This window comes from Aotus nancymaae, unplaced genomic scaffold (genome assembly GCF_030222135.1).
Source record: "Aotus nancymaae isolate 86718 unplaced genomic scaffold, 86718_ANA_hifiasm-v0.15.2.pri h1tg000040l, whole genome shotgun sequence".
NCBI classification, from domain to species: Eukaryota; Metazoa; Chordata; class Mammalia; order Primates; family Aotidae; genus Aotus; species Aotus nancymaae.
The window spans coordinates 92,684,091-92,703,422 of record NW_026988454.1 but is presented as its reverse complement, the minus strand read 5'-3'; the positions used below and the strand labels follow the sequence as shown (position 1 = coordinate 92,703,422).

Here is a 19,332-nt window from a genome sequence, read left to right as displayed (position 1 = left end):
CCATCCCTACTAAAAATATAAAAAAGTTAGCCAGGCATAGTGGCACACGCCTGTAAAGTCCCAGCTACTGGGGAGGCTGAGGTAGGAGAATCGCTTGAACCCGGGAGGTGGAGGTTGCAGTGAGCCGAGACCATGCCATTGCACTCCAGCCTGAGAAACAAGAGCAAAACTCTGTCTCAAAAAAAAAAAAAAAAAAGAAAAAGAAAATCTCTATTTTGGGGCCAGGCGCCATGGCTCATGCCTATAATCCCAGCATTTTGGGAGGTTGAGGTGGGAGAATTGCTTGAGCCCAGAAGTTTGAGACCAGCCTGGGCAACATGGTGAAACCCTGTCTCTACAGAAAATTTAAAAAACACCAAAAAAATTAGCTGGGTGTGGTGGCTCATGCTGTAGACCCACCACTCAGGAGTCTGAGGCCAGAGGACTGCAGGAGGATTGCTTGAGACTACAGTGAGTGGTGATCTTGCCACTGCACTCCAGCCTGGGTGACAGAGTGAGACCCTGTCTCAAAAAATAATAAGTAAATAAAATGAAATCTCTATTTCAGTCTATAGAAGGGAAGGCCTAGAAAATCCAAGTTCACATTTATATGTTAATAGGAATATTATTAATTGGAAAACCTTGTATCTATTTATTAGAAAACCTTAGACATGTTTATAAGGGTTTTATATATATCATATTATATCATTTGAATCATAAAACCAACCCCATGAGGTAGGATTATGTTTATTTATTTATTTATTTGAGACAAGTCTCGCTCTGTTGCCCAGGCTGGAGCGCAGTGGTGTGATCTCGGCTTACTGCAACCTTTGCATCCCAGGTTCAAGCAATTCTCCTGCCTCAGCCTCCTGAGTAGCTGGGATTACAGGCGCATGCCACCACGCCTGGCTAATTTTTTTTGTATTTTTAGTAGAGACCAGGTTTCACAACGTTGGTCAGGCTGGTCTTGAACTCCTGACCTCGTGATCTGCCCGCCTCAGGCTCCCAAATTGCTGGGATTACAGGCATGAGCCACCATGCCCGGCCCATTTTATTGTGTTAATTAAAAAATTTTATTTATATTTTTAGAGACAGGGTCTTGCTATATTGCCCACACTGGTCTCAAACTGCTAGGCCCAAAAGATCCTCCCAACCTTAGCCTTCCAAAGTCTTGGGATTACAGGCATGAGCCACTGCACCCAGACAGATTATCTTCATTATATAGATAAGAAAAAACAATAAAATGTCACCCAATTTGTCTGATTCTAAATCAGTACTTAATATTATAATGTTATAATCTACAATGCTATCTTGTTAAAAAACAAAAACAAAAACACAGTAATCACTGAACCCAATCCATAGGAAACATAAATTTTCTCATGCTTGATTTTTCACCACAAGCCCTGGTGTTGAATGCTTGTTTATGGTCCTCAAGTGCTCCTGTTCTAACTAGTAGAGTGTTACACTGAATGGGCACTTAGTTGTTACCACGACAAAAAGCAACTAAGAAAAACATAAGATATGTAACCCCCAAGATAGGTAGCCAAGACTCTGGGAACTAGAAAAAACTGGTGTGCTTTGAACCAAGAAATTCCAGTTGGAAAAGAAAAACTAAAAAGCTGATCTGAAGGGCTGAATCAAAATATAAGGGAATTATCCTTTGAGCTAGAGCTGCAAGGTTTAAAAAAATACACACACACACACACACACACACACACACACACACACGGAGATTAATAATTTTGACTTTGGGCTGGATGTGGTGGCTCACCCTTGTAATCCCAGCACTTTGGGAGGCCGAGATCACCTGAGGTCACGAGTTTGAGACCAGCCTGACCAACATGGAGAAAACCTGTCTCTACTAAAAATGCAAAATCCAGGCGTGGTGGCTAATGCCTGTAATCCCAGCTACTGGGGAGGCTGAGGCAGGAGAATTGCTTGAACCTGGGAGGCAGAGGTTGCAGTGAGCTGAGATTGTACCACTGGACTCTAGCCTGGGCAACAAGAGTGAAACTTCATCTTAAAAAAATCATTAAAAAAATTTTTTTGACTTTGATCAGATTAACTTCTTTTCTTTTCTTTTTTGAGACTGAGTCTTGCTCTGTAGCCCAGGCTGGAGTGCAGTAGTGCTCTCTGCTTACTGCCATCTCCTGTGCCCGACCTACTTACATTTGAATAGTTGTGTCTCAGAGAGCGAGTACAGCCGCCCTCATTACCTGAGGCATAAAGGCACTTGCTTACCATCCTCCTAACTGCTACAACTATTTGCTGGTATCATTTATGTTGCTAAAACTGTTTAGCTTCATATGATATCTAGATAAATGTCTTTTTTGACTTATGAGACTCATAACATTTCAGGGTTGGACCTGGGTCTTTAAAATGTAGAGTTCAACCACCCACCTGATGCTTGAAGCTGAGGCACAGGATCCCACCTACTGCCTGTCCAGCATATACTTTATGACATGACCCATCATCCTTCAGGCCAGCTTATGCTTACACAGATGCACGCAGGAATCATTTTACTTTCATGTTTGTGTCTTCAACATCTGGTACAGTGCCTGGCACAGTGTTTCTCAAATGACTAGATCCATTAATCAGCATGCTATTACACTGAACTTTAGTAGTGATAAATTTATCTAATTGTACATCCAATTCATGTTTCTCTACCTTGTCCAAAGGGTATCTATCATAGGAGACCTGGCTGAAGTCCTGACATATCAAATCTATATTTTCTTTATTGTATCAGGCTAAAAATGATGTTGAGAAATTAGACTGTTTTGTCATTTTGGCTCTAGTGACCCAGTGGTGGCTCTTTGGTCATCAGCATTTTCTTTTCTGAAAGCACACCAATCATCACTTTAATATTTTACTTGGATTGATCTGTGACCCTGGTCACCACACCTTACTCAAAGTTAGCCAGAAAATAATAATTACATTTGCTGCATTATATGCAAATACATTTATTGCATTATGAGCAAAGGGTTGTGTGTGTGCTCTGTTTAATCCTCACAATGATCTTATAAGGTAGATATCATGGATATTTGTTTTTTGATTTTTTTTCTTCAGTACTTATTTTCATCTCTTGACAATAGCTCTAATTTTTTTTTTTTTGAGATGGACTTTCACTCTTGTTGCCCAGGCTGGAGTGCGATGGCTCACTGTAACCTCCACCTCCCAAGTTCAAGTGATTCTCCTGTCTCATCCTCCCTAGTAGCTGGGATTACAGTCGCCTGCCACCCCGCCTGGCTAATTTTGTATTTTTAGCAGAGAAAGGGTTTCATCATGTTGGCCAGGCTGGTCTTGAACTCCTGACCTCAGGTGATCCGCCCTCCTTAGTCTCCCAAAGTGCTGGGATTACCGGTGTGAGCCATTGCACCAGTAGCTCTAATTTTTATCTGATGATCCAATTTTCTTTCATTGACAGTTCAAGAGAGCAGGGTGGGAGGCCCTCATCAGATTCCAGAGATTCTGACAAGACTTCAGGAACCTGATGAATCTTAAGCTACTTTTCTTTCTTTCTTTCTTTCTTTTTAAAGACAGGGTTTCACCATATTGGTCAGGCTGGTTTCGAACTCCTGACCTCAGGTGATCCGCTCGCCTCAGCCTCCCAAAGTGCTGGGATTATAGGCGTGAGCCACTGTGCCTAGCGCTACTTTTCAGATTCATTAAATGGAGTGGGTGGCTTACCACCTTCTTCTGGCTGGATGGCTGCTGAACCAATTTTACGCTACTTATAATTTTTTAAAATAATAATTTAAAGTAAATCACAGCAAATCTTTATATTAGTACTCACGAAGGAGCAATATCCAGATGGTTGATGCTAAATCCAGAAGAGCAAAAGCCTCCCAGTGTTGTTGATATAGTTAGGAAAGCAACGGCTAAAGAATAATCACAGCCAATGAAGCCAGCAGCTACCAAGAATACGGCAGGTCCAATCATTCCTGGAGTCGAAAAGTTTTAAAAGGGAAAAAAGCCCCAGCATTAATATTTGCTCTCCCTTAATATGGTATAAATCTGAAATCTGAAATTGCTGCCACCTACTGTAGAAACAGTATACTGCCTAGAAGACTAACAAATTTCATGGAAAAAAAAAACCTGCTGGAAAACATGGGTATAACACAACTAATATACTATAAAAGGAAAATCTTATTATGCAATGTTATTAAATTTACATGTGACTAAAACTCAGCTAAAATTCCATGGTGTTAGGGAAGATGAGAACAACTTAAAAATATGTTTCTAGAGAGAAGCAATAGCTGACACAGAATGTGATTTAAAATACATATAACCAAAGAATATAAACTAAATAATAAACTCTGTTGGATGAGATTAGAGAAATACTCCATCTTGGCTAGGTGATCTCAGCACTTTGGGAGGCCGAGGTGGGAGAATCACTTGAGGCCAGGAGTTTGAGGCCATCCTGGGCAACACAGCAAGACCCTGTCTCTATGAAATATTAAAAACAAAATTCGCCAGGCATGGTGGTGCACACCTGTAGTCCTGGTTGCTCAGGAGGCTAAGGTGGGAGGATCGCTTAAGCCCAGAAGTTCAAGCTTACAGTGAGCTACGATGGCACTTGCCACCATGCCAGGCTAATTTTTGCATTTTTAGTAAAGATGGGGTTTCATCATGTTGGTTAGGCTGGTCTCAAACTCCTGACCTTGTGATCTGCCCACCTTGGCCTCCCAAAGTTCTAAAATTACATGTGTGAGCCACTGCGCCTGGTGAATATTATGAATCTTAAACCTCAAAATGTATGATTCAAAAAGAAACATATGTGAAGAAATGCACTTAAATGTATCATAGGGTTTTGTTATATGAACAAAATAAATGACTAATAACATTTTTATTTTGTCTTAAACTGTTGTGATATTGTGATTAAAAAAATATGGTGGGGAGCTGGGTTGGTGGCTCACACCTGTAATCCTAGCACTTTGGAAGGCTGAAACAGCAGAATTGCTTGAGGTCAGGAGTTCAAGGCCAATGTGGGCAATAAAGTGAGACCCTTTCCCATTAAAAAAAAAAATGGCTGGGGCTGGGTGTGGTGGCTCACACCTGTAATCCTAGCACTTTTGGAGGCTGAAGCAGCAGAATTGCTTGAGGTCAGGAGTTCAAGGCCAATGTGGGCAATAAAGTGAGACCCTGTCCTGTTAAAAAAAAAAAATGGCTGGGGCTGGGTGTGGTGGCTCACACCTGTATTCCCAGCAGTTTGGGAGGCCAAGGCAGGCAGATCACTTGAGTTCAGGAGTTAAAGACCAGCCTGGACAACGTGGTGAAACCCTGACTTTAATACAAATACAAAAATTAGCTGGGCATGGTGGTACATGCCTGCAGTCCTAGCTACTCAGGAGGCTGAGGTGGGAGGATCACCTGAAGCTGAGAAGGCTGAGGCTGCATTGAGCCAAGATTTCCAGCCTGGGCTAAGAGCGAGCCCCTGTCTCAAAAAAAAGAAAGAAAGAAATATGGCCCATGCGGTGGCTCATGTCTGTAATCCCAACATTTTGAGATGCTGAGGCAGGAAGATCATTTGAGGCCAGGAATTCAAGACCAGATTGGGCAACATAGCAAGACCTCATTTCTATTAAAAGATTTTTTTAAAAAAATAAACATACATTTGGTCTCTGCCCTGGTTTTTGGCACGCAGCTCCTAAAACTTTTGGAATCTCTGGAGTGGTAACAGTATCTTTTGTATGCTAATGAGACAACTGGTGGCTGGGGGTCCCCATACAGCTGCAGGATGGTGGCTGGATTAGAGGTCTGGGACTTTTGGCACCACCCCCAACCTCCAGAGAGAGGAGAGGGGCTGAAGGGTGAGTCAGTCACCAATGGCCAATGATTTAATCAATCTTGGCCACTTAATGAAGTCTCCATAAAAACTAAAAAGGACAGAGTTGGGATGAACTTTTGACGTGGGGGTTCCTGGAGGTGGTGTTCCAGGAGAGGGCATGAAAACTCCCTATTTGGTCCCACATATGCTGCCCTATGCAGCTTTTCCATCTGGCTGTTCGTCTATATCTTTTGTAATACCCTTTATAATAAGCAGGTAAACATAAATAAAGTGTTTCTCTGAGTTCTGTGAGATGCTCTAGCAGATTAATTGAACCTGATGAGAGAGTCATGGGAACCCTGATTATAGCTGGTCAGTCAGAAACAGGCGTCACAAGCTGGGACTTGTGTTGGCATCCGAAGTACGGGGGTGGTCTTGTGGAACTGAGCCCTCAACCTGTAGGATCTGATGCTACTGCCAGCTGGACAGCGTCAGAATTGAATGATAGGACACCCAGCTGGCGTGCGCTGCAGACTGACTGTCTGGGGAGAAATCCCCACAAACATTTTGGTGATCAGAGTGAAGTGTTCTGTGTTGAGTATTGTGTTAACTGTGTGTAAAAGTGAGTATTGTGTTAACTTGTGTCTAAAAGTGGGAAACACACCTTGTTTTCCTATCTCCAATAGCTATAAATATGGTAAATAACTGTAAACTAAAACCAAACCTGATTTGCTTCACTTACCTATAAGGCTAAAAATTCTGCGAACACATAAAGTTGAAAAATTCCATTTTGCCCTTAAATTGTCAGCAGCTTGACCAGACAGGATCATACATAACCAAGAGCCTAAATAAGGCAATGAAGATAAAAGCCCATTCTGGAAGGAATAAGAAGATATAGGAGGAAAAAACAAAACATACACATTCATCACAGCCAACAACCACCACTTGAAAACAAAGGAAATGCATAGCAATATGTTGTTAATTTTTTATATAATTACAGTAAATAAGTCTGGTTTTCAGAAGGATTATTGGATTCGTCCAAGGCAGTCCCTAAGAGTCTGTCTCAGAGGAAATAAGGCTTGCCCTAGTCCTGTCTGCTTCGGGTAATCTTGACTGTTTCTTTGGGATTTCAGTTGTGGGAGAAGACAAGCCTTCCTATTAATCTATGGATTCTCCCTACTAAACATTTTCGTCTTCCATTCTCACTTATTTATTTTAAAATTTTTTTACTATAAAATAAAATGCAGATGCAGAAAACCACGTTAAGTCAAACATACAGCTTAACGAATCATTCTTTTTTTTTTTGACAGTCTCACTGTGTTGCCCAGGCTGGAGTGCAGTGGCACAGTGTTGGCTCACTACAACCTCTGCCTCCTGGGTTCTAGTGATTCACCGGCCTCAGCCTCCTGAGTATTGAGGACTACAAGCACCTGCCACCATGCCAGGCTAATTTTTATATTTTTAGTAGAGACGGCATTTCACCATGTTTGGCCAGGCTGGCCTCGAACTCCTGACCTCAAGTGATCTGCCCACGTTGGCCTCTGAAAGTGCTGGGATTATACATGTGAGCCACTGTGTCCAGCTGAATTTGTTATTCTTTTTTTCTTTTTTTGAGACGGAGTTTCGTTCTTGTTACCCAGGCTGGAGTGCCATGGCATGATCTCGGCTCACCGCAACCTCCGCCTCCTGGGTTCAAGCATTTCACCTGCCTCAGCCTCCTGAGTAGTTGGGACCACAGGCGTGCGCCACCATGCCCAGCTAATTTTTGTATTTTTAATAGAGACGGGGTTTCACCATGTTGACCAGGATGGTCTCGATCTCTTGACCTCATGATCCACCTGCCTCAGCCTCCCAAAGTGCTGGGATTATAGGCGTGAGCACCGGGATTTGCTATTCTTAATCTTCCTGTGGGTCTCAGTTTTACCCCAAATGATAATTACCAAATTAACCTTGTAATGTGCAGTTGAATGCAATTAATCACTGTGGTAGTATATTATTTATTTTCTTTTTTAAAAATCAGCTCCACTTTATAGTTGAAATGTGGTAGATTATAATCAGGCTCTGTTAACAAAGAACCTGGGAAAAATAAGGCTGCTCACAATGAATCCACCCCTTTTAGAAGTGAATACTGGTACCATTTGAATTTGGTATCAACTGATATCCTGGCATATTACTAGAGACTATTAAGATCTTCATTGCTAAAGGGAATAACTGGCAAAAGATACCTTAATCAAGAGTTAGCACACACTGAGAAAAGAAGTAACAACTGTGGAGGCCAAAAGGAGACATCTCTAAAATTTAGGACAGCAGAGTAAAATGGAGGATGCAAAAATAACTGAATTTTATATAGATGAAAACCAATTCTGTGTATGGTCTTAAAATTATATATAAGAAAAAAATATATATAAAAAAGAAAAAAATTCTAAGAAGCAGATGATTATTTTTTCTTACCTCTTGAACATTAAACCTTAGGATCTCCTTCATATAAGTAGGCAATAATGTCAATAAAGTATAAAAAGTCCAGTTGTATGAAAAGTGTGCAACTACAATAGCCCAGAGTGGCAGCGATTTTAAAATGGGTACCCACGGCACTGACTTCTGTGAAGAAAGCTGAAAAAAACAGGAATAATTAGGATAAGCTACACCTATGTTAATGCTTAGAGCTGTACCATATCAGCTAAAACTCTATCCAGAATTCATACAGAATATTACCTTAATTAGTAAACTCTAAATTTTTAAATCAACTCCTTGGAAATATTAAATAGCAAAATGCATGATAAAGTAAAAAGGTAATGGTAGAGCTATAATGTCAGCCCTAAACATTGCTTATGAATGTCAGAAGTCACCTGCAGCATTGATTTCTCTCTTTTTTTTTTTTTTTTTAAGACAGTTACACTCTTGTTGCCCAGGCTGGAGTGCAATGGTACAATCTTGGCTTACTGCAACCTCTGCCTCCTGGGTTCAAGTAATTCTCCTGTCTCAGCCTTCTAAACAGCTGGGATTACAGGCATGTGCCACTACGCCCAGCTAATTTTTGTATTTTTAGTAGAGACGGGGTTTTGCCATGGTGGTCAGGCTGGTCTTGAACTCCTGACTTCCAGTGATCTGCCCACCTCAGCCTCCCAAAGTGCTGGGATTACAGGTGTGAGCCACTGCACCCAGCCTGATTTCTCGATTTCTAAAATACAGTTTCATAGTCAAATAATTCAGAGGCTGACATAAGGGTAAAGGAAAGAGATAGGAAGGTCCTGTTAGAATTCATATTTAATTATCCAATCTTTATTCAATTGAAATGATTTATAAGAACTAGGCAATAGAAGCTTTCTGTTGTAGTCATATGGAGCAGTGGTCTTTAAAGCCGGCTAAAAGCACCATGGGGGCATGCAAAATGATCTTCTGGGGTGAGGAAAGACATATTTCTATTTTTACTCATTTTTATTCTAAAAATAAGAAACTACACTCTATTAATATTTAATAAATATGTTGGTCCTGGAGTATGTCAGATGATTATAAATTGTATGAGTCCCCTAATTCAGAGGGGTTAAAATGGCATCTTCACTTGTTTTTTTTGCCCTCCGTGTATTATAGCATATTACAGTTTAAGTGCATTTATTTATTTATATTTGTTTATTTATTTATTTATTTATTTATTTGAGACAGAGTCTCACTCCGTCACCAGGCGCCAGGCTGGAGTGCAGTGGCCTGACCTCGGTTCACTGCAACCTCCACCTCCTGGTTTCAAGCAATTCTCCTACCTCAGCCTCCCAAGTAGCTGGGACTACAGGCGTGCACCACCATGGCCAGCTAATTTTTTGTATTTTTAGTAGAGATGGGGTTTCACCATGTTGGCCAGGATGGTCTCGATCTCTTGACCTTGAGACTACAGGCGTGCACCACCATGGCCAGCTAATTTTTTGTATTTTTAGTAGAGATGGGGTTTCACCATGTTGGCCAGGATGGTCTCGATCTCTTGACCTTGGGACTACAGGCGTGCACCACCATGCCCAGCTAATTTTTTGTATTTTTAGTAGAGATGGGGTTTCACCATGTTGGCCAGGTTGGTCTCGATCTCTTGACCTCGTGATCCGCCCGCCTTGGCTTCCCAAAGTACTGGGATTACAGGTGTGAGCCACTGCACCTGGCCTATATTTATTTATTTTATATTATTATTATTTTGTTGAGACACCGTCTTGCTCTGTCATCCAGGCTGGAGTGCAGTGGCATGATCTCAGCTCACTGCAACCTCTGCCTCCCGAGTTCAAGCTGTATTCTCCTGCCTTAGCCTCCTGAGTAGCTGGGACTATGGGCATGCACCACCATACCTGTCTAATTTTTGTATTTTTATTAGAAACAGGGTTTCACTATGTTAGCTTAGGCTGGTCTCGAACTCCTGACCTCAGGTGATCTGCCCACCTTGGCCTCCCAAAGTATTTGGATTATAGGTGTGAGCCACTGTACCTGGCCTATTTTTTTTTTTTTGAGACGGAGTCTCACTCTGTTGCCCAGGCTGAGAGCAGTGGTGCGATCTCAGCTCACTGCAACCTCTGCCTCCTGGATTCAAGAGATTCTCCTGCCTCAGCCTCCCAAGAAGCTGGGATTACAGGTATGCCACCACATCTGGCTAATTTTTGCATTTTAGTAGAGAGGGGGTTTTACCATGTTGGCCAGGCTGGTTTCGAATTCCTGACCTCAAGTTATCTGCCCGCCTCTGCCTCCCAAAGTACTAGGATTGCAGGTGTGAGCCACTGCCCCAAACATAGGTGCATTTATTTTAAGTGCCTTTTAAAGTGCATTTGTGGGCCAGGGATGGTGGCTCACGCCTGTAATCCCAGCACTTTGGGAGGCTGAGGTGGGCAGATTACTTGAGGTCAAGAGTTTGAGACCACCCTGGCCAACATGGTGAAACCCTGTCTCTACTAAAAATACAAAAAAAAAATTAGCAGGGCGTCATGGCACATGCCTGTAATCCCAGCTACTAGGGAGGCTGAGGCAGGAGAATCGCTTGAACCCAGGAAGCGAAGGTTTTGGTGAGCCGAGATTGTGTCACTGCACTCCAGCCTGGGCAACAGAGTGAGACTCTGTCTCAAAAAAAAAAATAATAATAATAATTCAAGGACATGTGAAGATAAAAAAAGAAGAAAAAAATTATATATATATATAATTATATGCACACATATATATACTGCATTTGTAGATTTTATTAGTTTTAATTAAATCAAACCTCACAAAATTGACAGTGTCTTCAAAAGATTCCTGCAGAGCAACAGTTATTAGAAGAGACTGATCTACTAGACAATAGTCTAATGGAAGAAGAGAATTTTAATAATATTTAAACAGAAGAAACACTAAGGACATAGTAGAGCTACCACTTTTCTTTTCTTTTCTTCTTCTTTTTTTTTTTTCCAGGTTGGAGTGCAGTGGTGCGATCTCCGCTTATTGCAACCTCCACCTCCCAGGTTAAAGCAATTCTCCTACTTTATCCTCCCGAGTATCTGGGACTATAGGCATGTGCCATTTTGCCCAGCTAATTTGTGTATTTTTAGTAGAGACGGGGTTTCACTGTGTTAGCTAGGATGGTCTCTATTTCCTGACTGCGTGATCTGCCTGCCTTGGCCTCCCAAAATGCTGGGATTACAGGCATGAGCCACTGCGACCGGCTAAGCTGCCACTTTTCTTGATGAGTCCTTTGTCAGCTACTTCACCAAGCAAAATAATGACAGATCATTAACTATAACATAGTCGAACACATTGCTCCCATTAAACATTATTATTATATTAACAGATTATGGCTGGGTGCAATGGCTCATGCCTGTAATCCCAGCACTTTGGGAGGCCAAGGAAGGAGGATCACTTGAGGCCAGGAGTTCAAGACTAACCTGGGCAACATGGTGAAACCCTGTTTCTACTAAAAATACAAGAATTATCCAGGTGTGGTGATGTGCACCAGTAATCCCAGCTACTTGAGAGGCTGAGAGATGAGAATTGCATGAACCTGGGAGATGGAAGTTGCAGTGAGCCAAGATCTTGCCACTGTACTCCAGCCTGGGTGACAGAGTGAGATTCCATCTCAAAAAATTAAAAACAACAAATTATTTGTAATTTTTTAGTTATAGCAAAGTTTTTTTCTATTAAGATGTAAACTTTATGTATATACTGTTTATTTCATCTATATATCCTTTAAAAGTCTATTTCTGTATATATTTTATGATATACATAAGCATCATAGCACATATAGATGACTTGAGAATAAATATACATACATTCAGATTGTGAGCCCCCCATCTATTTATTGATTCTTGCATGATCAAGAAAGCTTGGATACCACTGATCTAGGGCATCAGATATTTACATTTCCTATACACCAAAACTGTGGTTTTTTAAAATATTTCCTTTACACCAAGACTATGGCTTTTCTCAAAAGCAAGAGCAATCTATGTTTCTGTCTTCAGGGTTCACAGTTACTGTTATTTTGAAAAGAGGAAGAACCAGAGAAAAGAAAAATTAAAAAATTAAAAAAATTAGGAAGAACCAGTATTGCCCAACCTTCTTTTGGCCTTTTTTCTATGGACTTTTTACTTGACACCTTGCTAGATATGCTCGTGTTTTTTTTAATTTAAAAACATTTAAATTAATTAATTAATTAATTAATTTATGAGATGGAGTCTTGCTCTGTCATCCAGGATGGAGTGATGTGGCACGATCTTGGCTCACTGCAACCTCCGCCTCCCAGGTTCAAGAAATTCTCCTGCCTCAGCCTCCCAAGTAGCTGGGATTACAGGTGCCCGCCACCACACCTGGCTGATTTTTATGTTTTTAGTAGAAATGGGGTTTTACTGTGTTGGCCAAGCTGATTGAGAACTCCTGACCTCCGGTGATCTGCCCACCTTGGCCTCCCAAAGTGCTGGGATTACAGGCGTGAGCCATTGCACCCAGTTGTGGTTTTTAATATGATCAAAGACATACAGACAGAGGGAAAGAGAAGGAGAGATAACATTTATTCTTTTACAGCAGTGGTTCTCAACTCCAGCTATCCTCAGAATCATCTTTGACACTTTAAAATTATAAGGGCCTATGTTCTACTCTTGGCCTATTGAATAAACAAAACAAAAACAAGTAAAGCAAAAAACTCTGAGTAGGGCCAAGGAATCTAAGTTTTAAAAGGCTTCACTGGTAATTCTGTAGAGCAGTGGGTTCCCAAACTTTGATGCATATAAGAATCACCCAGCAGAGCCTTAAAACCACTGAGACCAAGGTCACACCCTAGACCAACTGAATAGTTTGTGGGTGGGTGGGAGGTATGCATCCCTAGTTTTTGAAGATCCCTGGGTGATTTCAATGTGCAGCAACTTTGGGACCCACTGCTGTAGAGATTAGATTTTAAAGTCTGCCTTCATCCCTCTTAACCGAAAAGCTCAGGACAGAGAGGATTTTAGAGTTTGAAGGAATTTGGAACATAGCTCTTTTTATATGGCTTTGAAATCCACAAAAGAAGGAAAATTATTCTTTCATGCTGAAAGACACAAGTGTAAATGTATTTGAAGTCTGAAAACTGAATATATTCTGAAGAATGTATCCTACCTCTTAGAAATATAATCTGTAATATGAAATATTTAATTTTAGACACACTGGTATGTTTTTACAACCTGTTAATAGCAATTGAATTTTTGATAATCTGATGTTTTTGGACAATCACCCGACCAAGATCAGCTGTATGTCTAACACAGAAGCCCGACACATGGCAGGCTGTCAACAGCTGCTTATCAAATGCATACAAGGCCAGAGGGTTAAAGGCTTAGGAAGAAGAATGTGAAATATATGATTTACAGCTTAGTATTCATTTGTAACCTAGGTACAACACAACAGTTTTCTGTTCTCCCAATATGAATGGTAATATCAACTTACAGTATTTCCACATTACAAATTTTATTTCAGGTGGGAAAGTGTTCATTTATAAAAAGCTTTCAAGTTAAAGATGAATTTTCAAATGTTACTAGGAGAAACTATCCAAGTATCTAGCAGACATTAAAAAAAAAATCCTTCAAGAGTTTAAGATGGTGCTGTCCAACAGAACTTTCCACGATGATGGAAATGTTCTATATACACACTGTCCACAGGGTAACTAGTAGTTACATGTGGTTATTAAATCCTTGTCATTCTAACAGGTTGAGGAAAGAAAACAAAATGAAACAAAACCCTGGTCATATGGGTAGTGTGACTGAAGAATTTTTTCTGAGTCTTGCTCTGTTGCCCAGGCTGGAGTGCAGTGGCCTGGTCTCGGCTCACTACAGTCTCTGTCTCCCGGGTTCAAGCAATTCTGCCTCAGCCTCCTGAGTAGCTGGGACTACAGGTACCCACCATCATACCCAGCTAATTTTTGTATTTTCGTAGAGATGGGGTTTCACCATGTTATCCAGGCTGGTCTTGAACTCCTGACTTCAAGTGATCTGCCCTCCTTGGCCTCCCAAAATGCTGAGATTACAGGTGTGAGCCACCGCACCTGGCCCAGAACTAAATTTTTAATTAAATTACTTAAAAATTTAATTAAATTAGTTAAATTAAAAATATAATAGCCACATGGGGCTAGTGGCTACCATACTGGACAACACAAGTTAAGGCTGGACTTAACAAGGTACAAAACAGCTTTTTTTTGATGTTCTGGATCTATAAATTATTCTCTTGCTGTTGTTTCTAACACACTACTATCTCGCTAATCAAGCAATGTAAACACATACTCTCTATGGCTTCATCACATCTAATTGTTGGCAAAAAATAAAAAAATTATGAAAGCATTTTTTTTTTTTTTTTGAGATAGAGTCTCGCTCTGTCATGTAGGCTGAAGTGCAGTGGTGTGATCTTGGCTCACTGCAGCCTCTGCCTCCTGGGTTCAAGCAATTCTCCTACCTCAGCCTCCTGAGCAGCTGGGAGTTCAGGCAACTGCTACCATGCCCAGCTAATATTTGTACATATATATATTTTTTAAAAGATGAGGTTTCACTATATTGGTCAGGCTGCTCTCCGACTCCTGACCTCAGGTGATTCACCTGCCTCAGCCTCCCAAAGTGGCTGGGATTATAGGCATGAGCCACCGTGCCTGGCCAACATTTGTATTTTTTGTAGAGATGGGGTTTCCCCATGTTGGCCAGGCTGGTCTCAAAATTCTAACCTCAGGCAATCTGCCCGCTTCAACCTCCCAAAGTGCTGGGATTTCAGGTGTAAGCCACCGTGCCTGGTGCTTTTTTTTTGAGACAGGGTTTTGCTCTGTTGCCCAGGCTGCAGTGCAGTGGCACGATCACGGCTACCACAGCCTCAACTTCCAGGTCTCTAGTGATCCTCTCACCTCAGCCTCCGGAGTAGCTGAGACTACAGGCATGTACCACCATACCAGGTAATTTAAAAATCTTTTTTAGAAATGGGGTCTCCCTGTGTTGCCCAGGCAGGTCTCTAAGTCCTGGGCTCAAGTGATCCTTCCACCTAGGCCTAGCAATGTGCTGGGATTACAGGGAAAAGTTACTCCACCTGGTTCTGAAAGTTCTTATTAGAGCTCTATATTCTAAAATACCACTGCTGATAAAGGAAAATATATATGTGTGGCTGGGTGTGGTGGCTCACACCTGTAATCCCAACACTTTGGGAGGCCAAGGCAGGAGGATCACTTGAGGCCAGGAGTTGGAGACCAGCTTGGCCAACACAGTGAAACCCTGGCTCTACTAAAGACACAAAAAAATTAGCTGGGAATGGTGGTGTGTACGTGTAATCCCAGTTACTGGGGAGGCTGAGGCAAAAGAATTGCTTGAGCCCGGGAAGTGGAGGTTGCAGTGAGCTGAGATAGTGCTCTCCAGCCTGGGGAACAGAGTGAGACTCTGTCCTCCCCATCCCCTTCTCAGCCTCCCAAATACATACAGGCAAGGAATTTTAAAATTGCTCAGATCATTTGCCCAGCTAACATTTTGAAAGCAAATGTACTTTGGAGATTTAAATGATAATGTTTGTGAAGGAAAAATTAATGAGATCCTGAATCTTGTATACAAAATGTATTGTCAAATTTCTAATAATAGCTCAATCAACTTTTTTTTTCCATATGAGTTGAAACAGAAAAGGACAAACTGTAAAAATTATTTGTCATGAAATGTGTGAAATATAGAGAGGGTATGATCACTCAACAAATACTTCAATATCTTCTAATATGCCATTTTACAAAAAAAAATTTCTTATCAAATGCAAGTAACAGCAAACTGATTTAGCAAAGTTACATGTAATAAATGCTCTTAATTTCTATCTTAATTAGACAACCAAATATTCAAATCAAGGTCCCCATTTGATTTGCTTTGCAATGCTGCAAAATTGTATACTCTTCCTAAAAGGCATAAAGGAGAAGTAAAACAGTTAAAAAACATGCTATCTTCAGGCTGGACATGGTGGCTCATTCCTGTAATGCCAGCACGTCGGGAGGCTGAGGCAGGCGGATCACTTGAGCTCACAAGTTCAAGACCAGCCTAGGCAACATGGCAAAACCGTCTCCACAAAAAATATAAAAATTAGCCAGGCATTGTGGTACACATCTGTGGGGTCCCAGCTACTTGGTGGGCTGAGGTGGGAGGATGGCTAGAGCCTGGGAGGTGGAGGGAGGCTGCAGTGAGCTGAGATTACGCTACTGTACTCCAGCCTAGGCAACAGAGCCAGACCTTTTCTTACAAACAAACAAATCTCCCAAAACCCCAGAACCAAACAAACAAGAAAACCCCACGATATCCCCAGAATTAAGAAAAGAACAACAACAACAACAACAAAAAATAGCAGATATATAGGAAAGGACATTTCAGTGGGTGAAGCGGTGATATCTTTCCATAATTCATTAAAAAGAGATCTTCAAAATAGAGTAGTTGATGGTCTTAAAGCACTCACTAGTTATGAGCTGGCCTTCTGAATTTAACTGCAGGGTGCAATGAAGATTTTTGTTTCTCTCTCTCTTTTTTTTTTTTTTTGAGACAGAGTATTGCTGTCACACAGGCTGGAGTGCAATGGTGTGGTATCTCGGCTCACTGCAATCTTCGCCTCTCGGGTTCGAGCGATTCTCCTGCCTCAGCCTCCTGAGTAGCTGGTTTGACAGGTGCCTGTCACCATGCCTGACTAATTTTTATATTTTTAGTAGAGACAGGGTTTCACCAAGTTGGCCAGACTGCTCTTGAACTCCTGACCTCAGGTGATCTGCCTGCCTCGGCCTCCAGAAGTGCTGGGATTACAGGCATGAGCCACTATGCCCGGCCTTCTCTCTCTCCCCTTTTTTTTTTTTTTTGAGATGGAGTCTTGCTCTGTCACCCAGGATGGAGTGCAGTATCATGATCTCGGCTCATCACAGCCTCTGTCCCTTGGGTTCAAGCGATTATCTTGCCTCAGTCTCCCCAGTAGCTGGGACTATAGGCATGCACAACACCCCTAGCTAATTTTTGTATTTTTAGTAGAGAAGGGGTTTCATCATGTTGGCCAAACTGGTCTCAAGCTCCTGACCTCAGGCGATCCTCCTGCCTTTGCCTCCCAAAGTGCTGAGATTATAGGTGTGAGCCACTGGACCCAGCCTATTTCTTTTTTTGTAGAAATTTCAGAATCAGAATTAGAAGTATATACGCTGTCATACTTGTAAAATCCACTTATTGTAAGAATGAAATCACATTTCTGCCTATTAGTACTGACTTTTTCTTAAATAACTGAGAAAACATTCTAACGGCAACTCTTGCTTGTCCAGCTCAGATCTCCTTTGACATTACTGCCAGCATAAGCTATCTATGATGCAAACCTGATTCTGTCACTTCAAGCTTACAAATACTACATGGCATCCCAGTGCCTAAAGGATAAAGGCTAAGCTCCTTAGTGAGGCACAGGGGATCCTCCATGACCTGACTTACACCTGCTTCCTCTTCCTGTTATTTTTTGCCTTTGCCTTATCCATGAGAGCAACATCCAACTGCCGCACTTCCTGGAAGGTGTCACTTTCTCTCTGGAAGATACCACTCTTTCTCTCAGCAAAGTGAGAAAGAAAAACAGCAATCAGGCTTGGCGTGGGGGTTTGAGCCTGTAATTCCCACACTTTGAGAGGCTGAGCCAGGTGGATCACCTGAGGTCAGGAGTTTGACATCAGCCTGGCCAACATGGTAAAACCCCATTTCTATTAAAAATACAAAATTAGCTGTGTTTGGTGGCACGTGCCTGTGATCCTAGCTACTCGGGAGGCTGAGGCAGGAGAATCACTTGAACCCGGAAGGCAGAGATTGCAGTGAGCTGAGATTGCACCATTGCACTCCAGCCTGGGCAAAAAGAGCAAAATACTGTCTCAGAAAAAAAAAAAAAAAGAAAAGAAAAGAAAAAGAAAGAAGCAGTCCCAGGCTGCTGTAAGCTAAATTGTCCTGGTTCTAACATCTAGGCCCTGGGGTTCTCCTGTTGAACCAAAACCAGGCCACTCTATGAGCATGCTGGAGCAAGACAAAAATAAGACCACTTTACAGGTTCTCGCTCTGTTTCCCAAGCTGGAGTGCAGTGGCACAAACACAGCTTACTATAGTCTTGCCTCCCAAGCTCACGCAATCTTCCTGCCTCAGCGTCTTGAGTAGCTAAGACTATAGGTGCATAACTTCATGCCCGGCTGATTTTAAAATTTTTTATAGAGATCAGGTCTCATCATGTTGCACAGGCTGGTCTCAACTCCTGGACTCAAGCAGTCCTCCAATCTTGGCCTCCCAAAGTGTTGGGATTACAGGTGCAAGCCACCGTGGCTGACCAAGGGAAAGGGTTTTTTCTTTTTTGAGATGGAGTTTTGCTTTTGTTGACCAGGCTGGAGTGCAATGGCCTGATCTAGCTCACTGCAACCTCTGTCTCCTGGGTTCAAGCGATTCTCCTGCCTCAGCCTCTTGAGTAGCTGGGATTACAGGCATGCACCACCACGCCTGGCTAATTTTGTATTTTTAGTAGAGATGGGGTTTCTCCATGTTGGTTAGGTTGGTTTTGAACTCCCAACCTCAGGTGATCCACCCACCTCAGCCTCCCAAAGTGCTGGGATTATAGGCCTTAGCCACCGTGCCTGGCCGGGAAAGCTTTTTAAAAAATTTAAACAAACTCAAAAGTTTTATAAGTTCTGGAAGATAATGATAAAAATGAAATATTGGAAGAAGCAAGCTGTTACCCATCAGTGTTAAGAAAATACAAAACATCAGGTTTTACATGGCAACATCTGTTTATAATGCATTAAATTCAACCTGTTCCTTAAGAGGAAAAAGTGGGTAACTCACTTAACATCATGTAGGACACTAAACTTTCAAAGTAACTTTTTTTTTGTGACACGGTCTTGCTCTGTTGCCCAGGTTGGAATGCAATAGCTGATCATGGTTCACTGCAGCCTTGACCTCCTGGACTCAAGCAGTCCCCTTGCCTCAGCCTCTTGAGGAGCTGAAACTACACATGTGCCTCCACACCCAGCTAAAACTTACTATTTGTATTAAAATTTTTTTTTTTTTTTTTGCTGGGAATACTCAGACCCAAGTAACCTTGGATATGAGCTCTCCACCTGGTTAAAACATTATTACAGTGCTTATTTCTTC

At 41.7% G+C, this 19,332-nt stretch overlaps 1 protein-coding gene across 1 annotated transcript in view; it reads right to left on the bottom strand.

Annotated features, from left to right (window-relative positions):
• SLC17A5 (solute carrier family 17 member 5) overlaps nucleotides 1-19,332 on the bottom strand; it is a 55,166-nt gene that overhangs the window by 16,704 nt on the left and 19,130 nt on the right. Inside the window, exons 7-9 of the mRNA XM_064360916.1 lie at nucleotides 8,198-8,356; nucleotides 6,489-6,621; nucleotides 3,773-3,920 (exon numbers count right to left, since the gene is read on the bottom strand). Of these exons, the coding sequence (XP_064216986.1) occupies nucleotides 3,773-3,920; nucleotides 6,489-6,621; nucleotides 8,198-8,356 (440 nt within the window). The remainder of the gene's footprint in view (nucleotides 1-3,772; nucleotides 3,921-6,488; nucleotides 6,622-8,197; nucleotides 8,357-19,332) is intronic.